The 6,433-nt window shown below is 38.3% G+C and overlaps 1 protein-coding gene across 1 annotated transcript; it reads right to left on the bottom strand.

Annotated features, from left to right (window-relative positions):
* Positions 1–5,072: 5,072 nt before the first annotated feature.
* LOC100462258 (olfactory receptor 10A3) lies at positions 5,073–6,212 on the bottom strand. Its single transcript, XM_002834739.4, has one exon. The coding sequence runs from the start codon at positions 6,015–6,017 to the stop codon at positions 5,073–5,075; it is 945 nt and encodes a 314-aa protein (XP_002834785.3). The 5' UTR covers positions 6,018–6,212.
* Positions 6,213–6,433: the final 221 nt, after the last annotated feature.

Genomic DNA, 6,433 nt, shown 5'->3' with positions numbered 1-6,433 from the left:
TCCTGAATGGTATTGACTAGGTTTTCTTCTAGAGTTTTTATGGTTTTAGATATTACGTTTAAGTCTTTAATCCATCTTGAGTTAATCTTTGTATAAGGTGTAAGGAAGGGGTCCAGTTTCAGTTTGCTGCATATGGCTAGCCAGTTTTCCCAACACCATTTATTAAATAGGGAATCCTTTCCTCATTGCTTGTTTCTGTCAGATTTGTCAAAGGTCAGATGATTGTAGACGTGTAGCATTATTTCTGAAGCCTCTATTCTGTTCCATTGATCTATATATCTGTTTTGGTACCAGTACCATGCTGTTTTGGTTACTGTAGGCTTAGAGTATAGTTTGAAGTCAGGTAGCATGATGCTTCCAGCTTTGATCTTTTTGCTTAGGATTGTCTTGGCTATGCAAGCTCTTTTTTGGTTCCATATGAAATTTAAAGTAGTTTTTTTCTAATTCTGTGAAGAAAGTCAGTGGTAGCCTGATGGGGATAGCATGGAATCTATAAATTACTTTGGGCAGCATGGCCATTTTCATGATATTGATTCTTCCTATCCATGAGCATGTAAATGTTTTTCCATTTGTTTGTGTCCTCTCTTATCTCCTTGAGCAGTGGTTTGTAGTTCTCCTTGAAGATGTCCTTCACATCCCTTGTAAGTTGGATTCCTAGGTATTTTATTCTCTTTGTAGCAATTGTGAATGAGAGTTCACTCATGATTTGGCTCTCTTTGTCTATTATTGGTGTATAGGAATGTTTGTAATTTTTGCATATTGATTTTGTATGCTGAGACTTTGCTGAAGTTCTTAGCTTAAGGAAATTTGGGGCTGAGACGATGGGGTTTTCTAAATATATAATCATGTCATCTGCAGAGACAATTTGACTTCCTCTCTTCCTATTTGAATATCCTTCTCTTGCTTGATTTCCCTGGCCAGAACTTCCAATACTATGTTGAATAGGAGTGGTGAGAGAGGACATCCTTGTCTTCTGCCAGTTTTCAAAGGAAATGCTTCCAGCTTTTGCCCATTCAGTATGATATTGGCTGTGGGTTTGTCATAAATAACTCTTATTATTTTTAGATACATTCCATTAATACCTAGTTTATTGAGAGTTGTTAGCATGAAGTGGTGTTGAATTTTATTGAAGGACTTTTCTGCATCTATTGAGATAATCATGTGGTTTTTGTCATTGGTTCTGTTTATGTGATGGATTACACTTATTGATTTGCATGTGATAAACCAGCTTTGCATCCCAGGGATGAAGCTGACTTGATTGTGTTGGATAAGCTTTTTGATGGGCTGCTGGATTCAGTTTGCCAGTATTTTATTGAGGATTTTTGCATCGATGTTCATCAGGGATATTGGCCTGAAATTGTCTTTTTTTGTTGTGTTTCTGCCAGGTTTTGGTATCAGGATGACACCAAAAGCAATGGCAACAAAAGCCAAAATTGACAAATGGAATCTAATTAAACGAAAGAGCTTCTGCAGAGCAAAAGAAACTATCATCAGAGTGAACAGGCAACCTACAGAATGGGAGAAAATTCCTGCAATCTATCCATCTGGCAATGGGCTAATATCCAGAATCTACAAGGAACTTAAACAAATTTACAAGAAAAAAGCAAACAACCCCATCAAAAAATAGGCGAAGAATATGAACAGACACTTCTCAAAAGAAGACATACATGCAGCCAACAAACATATGAAAAAAAGCTTATCATCACTGGTCATTAGAGAAATGCAAATCAAAACCACAGTGAGATACCATCTCACCCCAGTTAGAATGGAGATCATTAAAAAGTCAGGAAACAACAGGTGCTGGAGAAATAGGAACACTTTTACACTGTTGGTGGGAGTGTAAATTAGTTCAACCATTGTGGAAGACAGTGTGGTGAGGATCTAGAACCAAAAATGCCTTTTGACCCAGCAATCCCATTACTGTGTATATACCCAAACGATTATAAATCATTCTACCACAAAGACACATGCACACATATGTTTATTGCAGCACTATTCACAATAGCAAAGTCTTGGAACCAACCCAAATGCCCATCAATGATAGACTGGATTAAGAAAATGTGGCACATATACACCATGGAATACTATGCAGCCATAGAAAAGGTTGAGTTCATGTCCTTTGTAGGGACATGGATGAAGCTGAAAACCATCATTCTCAGCAAACTATCGCAGGGACAAAAATACAAACACCACATGTTCTCACTTATCGGTGGGAATTGAACAATGAGAACACTTGGACACAGGAAGGGGAACATCACACACCGGGGCCTGTTGAGGGGTGGGGGGTTGGGGGAGGGATAGCATTAGGAGATATACCTAATGTAAATGACGAGTTAATGGGTGCAGCACACCAACATGGCACATGTATACATATGTAACAAACCTGCACGTTATGCACATGTACCCTAGAACTTAAAGTATAATAATAAAAAAAAAAGAAATTTGATCCCCAATGTTGAAGGTGGGGCCTAGTGGGAGATGTTTGGGTCATGGTGGTGGATCTCTTATTAACAGATTGATTCCCTGGGGTGATGAGGGGAGTGAGTGAGTTCTTATTTTGTTAGTTCTGCTAGAGATGGTTGCAAAAAATAGCTTGACACCTTCCCTCTTTCTCTTTTTTTCACTTCCTCTCTCACTGTGTGATCTCTATACTCTGCTTCTCCTTCCCCTTCAGCCATAAGTGGAAGTAGCTTGAGGTCCTCATCAGATGTAGATGCTGGCACCATGCTTCTTGTATGGACTGAAGAGCCATGAACTAAATAAATCTCCCTTCTTTATAAATTACCCAGTCTCAAGTATTTCTTTACAGCAATGCTAACAGACTAAAACATTACTACATTGCATTGATCTTCAGATAGATAACAACAGATGAGTCAATTGACAAACCATTGAAAACTAAATGTGAGAACCAGAGTGTCAGTCACTCACAAAGAGGTCTTCATCTCTTGCAACAAGCAGGCAGAAAAAGATGGAGATCATTTTCAGTGTTCAGTAGTCACAGTGGCTGAACTTCAATGACACCTGCATGCTTAATCAAGGTAGCTATGTTAAGCCAAATCTGGAGCCAGAGTTGGAAAAAATCTAAGGCTTTGACACATGGGATAAGAATTCTAGGTGGATGCCTCCAAAGATCTGGACTTCCAAGATATCACTAAACTTTCTAATACTGCAGAAGTGACCAACCCCTCCCTATTCAGGGCAGGAAGACTATTGAAGAGGTGTACGATCAGAAACTGCCTTCACCTCTTTTCCTCAACACTAGGCCTATAAATATGGTTAAGTCACAGCACAGCTCAGCCAGGGAAATAAGGAAAGAATGGAACAATACCACAAAAGAGCTACAAGGTCTAACAGACCTTCACCAACAAGGGGAGAACCATGGTACTGGTTCTGAGGGTGCTGGACGAGGAGGCTGGTAGGCAAGACTGGATAAGTGAAAGTTTATCGACCTGATCTGGAAAGAAAAGATAGGGAGTTTGGCAGCAGGGAGGTCTAGGGTAGAGGCATATTGATAGACATATGGAGTGGGCATAAAGTGTGAAGGTCTTCGTATCTTGTGTTAACACCTGGTCAATAGGTAAAATGACTCACCCAGTTGACAAATTAGCCTACTTCTTCTGTCAGCAACCACCCCAGTGCTGGCATGATGCCCACAGGAACAAAGTGGCCTGGCAGCAGAGATAAAGGCTATGCAAAAGCCCAAGCAATGTGGAACTCATTTACCAAGACCAACCAGATTTACTAGTGATAATGTGTAACTCCTCAAAAAAATTACAAATCAGTGCATAGACCATATACAAATATACCCATACACATTTAGAATTAATGTAATTTGATTTCATATTGTAATTCCTTAAACACAAATTCAGTCAACTCTATATGAATTGAAATAATACCAATAAACAATTCAGATATTTATGTCAAATTTCATATGTAATAGAGACCACGTAAAAAATCAGTAGGGATTTGTTTAACAATTATAAACCTAAAACCAGTTTAAATAGACACACAGATATATATGTATTGTCTATTCCCAAATAATATACACAAATTATAATGACACCCCTTCATTTAGCAGAATATGTATATCTAATCTTAACATCACAGTATCAATTTTATTCCAATTATTTTTAAAAACAATTGAGGGAGGTAACCTGGGAAGATAGGTGACCGGCTATCTCGTAGCTATCTATTTAGGAACAAAAGGAAAGGCAGTTTTTTTGCCTCAGCCAGTTTCCAAGCTTAACTTTTCTTTTGGCATAGTGAGTTTGGGGTTCCAAGATTTTACTTTCCTGTCACAGACTACAAATGGAAACTTCATAAAAGTTTCTAAATCAGTGGTCTGTAAATGAAAAAGATACTGATATTATCAAATGAGAATTTGAGAAACTTCCCATGTAGCTCTCTGGTCACCAACATTGGATAAATATTTGGAAAGATACCAAGAGAAATCCAGTTTGGGATTGTAATTTGTGTAAGATCATGAAGTAGAACCATTTTTGGCCCCCAAAAATAGATGCACTTTTTTTTTACTCATCCGTGGAACAAATTTTCAATCAAAAAATAGAAACATCATCACCTTATTTGTTGGTCTCTTGAAGCTCTACCCTGTTACCAAAGCACAGTGAACCTTCAGGCCAGTCTGAAGAACTATAATCATTTTGAAAAGTAATTCTACAATAGCTAATAAAATTTGTAAACACAGATACTCCTCATCCTATCAGCCTCACTGTAGCAAATCTACCACACAGGTTTAATGACATCAGTACATATGAGCATATGGAACGAGGCATTTATTGAAGCACTGTCTTAATGACAATAATCCAGTAGCTACTTAGATGTTCATAATAGAGAAATGGATGAATAAACTGTTGTATCATGTTATGAGAACATATGTATCTATTAAAAACAAGTGACAGCAGTTCTTTATTGAAAGAGATACATTTTCCAATATTAAAAACTCAACAAATTTACACATTCATACAAAAAATGCAATCTGTTTTCATCCTTTATTAAATTTAAATAGAGTTCATTCAGGCAATGGCCAAATCTTACTCAGCTTCTCAACACAATCAGACTGTGTGTAAAATCACTTTTCTTCGCCATAGTTTTATCAAAGCCCTCTTCATCTCACTGTTTCGTAAGCTATAGATGAACGGATTGAGCAGAGGAGTAAGCAACGTGTAAGCCAATGACATCAGTTTCTTGGTTTCTGGTGAGTAGCCAGATTTGGGTTGTAAATAAGTCATACTGGCTGTGCCATAGAACAGGGTCACAGATGTGAGGTGAGAGACATAGGTGGAAAAGGCCTTTTGTCTCCAAGTAGTTGATGGCATCTTCAGGATGGCAAATAGAACTTGAACGTAAGAAAAGAGGATCAACAAGAAAGGAACCATAACAATCAAAATGGTGCCTGTGAAGGCATAGATTTCAAATAAGAAGGTGTCTGCACACACAAGCTCTAGTACCGGGGGAGTCTCACAGAAGAGATGACTAATTTCATTGGGGCCACAAAATGGAAAAATAAATACCCAAGTGGTCTGCACAGTAGCCACCATGATCCCTGAGATCCATGAGAATATTACTAATTTCATAAAAACACCTCTGTTCATAATCACTGGGTAGTTCAGAGGATGACAAATTGCAGCAAATCGGTCATAAGCCATTGCTCCCAGGAGAAAACATTCAGTCCCACCAAAAAGAAGGATGAAATACATCTGTGCAAAACAGCCCACAAAAGAAATCACAGTTTTCTCAGTGGAGAGGACCACCAGCATTTCAGGCATAATGACTACACTGAAACTCACCTCCACCACAGATAAGTTCAAGAGGAACAGGTACATGGGAATGTGGAGGCTCTGGTTTAAGGAGATGACGACTATAATGATGGCATTTCCCATCAGGGTCACCACACAAATAACTAGGAAAACCCCAAAGAGCTGCACCTGGAGTTCGGGAAAGTTAGAAAAGCCCAGGAGGATGAATTCAACCACACAGCTTTGATTTTGTCTTTTCATTTCAGTAGTTGAAACTTATATTGTTTTTATGGACCTGGTATATCGAGTATGAAGTCATAATCCCATAGCTGTGAGTTCGAGTCTGGAATTCTTGACAGCAGATGTAATGACAAGCTCATTTTGACAGAACTTCAGGTTGGCACTTTTGAAGAATGGCCAATGACTTGTAATAGTGAATCTTTAAAATACAAATAAAGAAGTGAAGTATTTTGGTTCAGAAATCTTGTTTTTAAAGTACAAAATAACAGTAAATGTCTGGCAACATCTTTGTTTTGTAGGTTGCTCTCTCTCTCCTCTCTTAATGCCAAGTCCCCCTTTAAAACCCCTGCTTTCTTCCCAAAAAGTGAAGCAGTGTCCTTAAAGGCAGGAGCCTATACCTCTTCCCTTAACTGGATTCTGCAAGCAAAGAGCAACTG

Source organism: Pongo abelii, chromosome 9 (genome assembly GCF_028885655.2).
Source record: "Pongo abelii isolate AG06213 chromosome 9, NHGRI_mPonAbe1-v2.0_pri, whole genome shotgun sequence".
Taxonomy (NCBI): domain Eukaryota; kingdom Metazoa; phylum Chordata; class Mammalia; order Primates; family Hominidae; genus Pongo; species Pongo abelii.
This window is presented reverse-complemented; position numbering and strand designations above follow the sequence as displayed.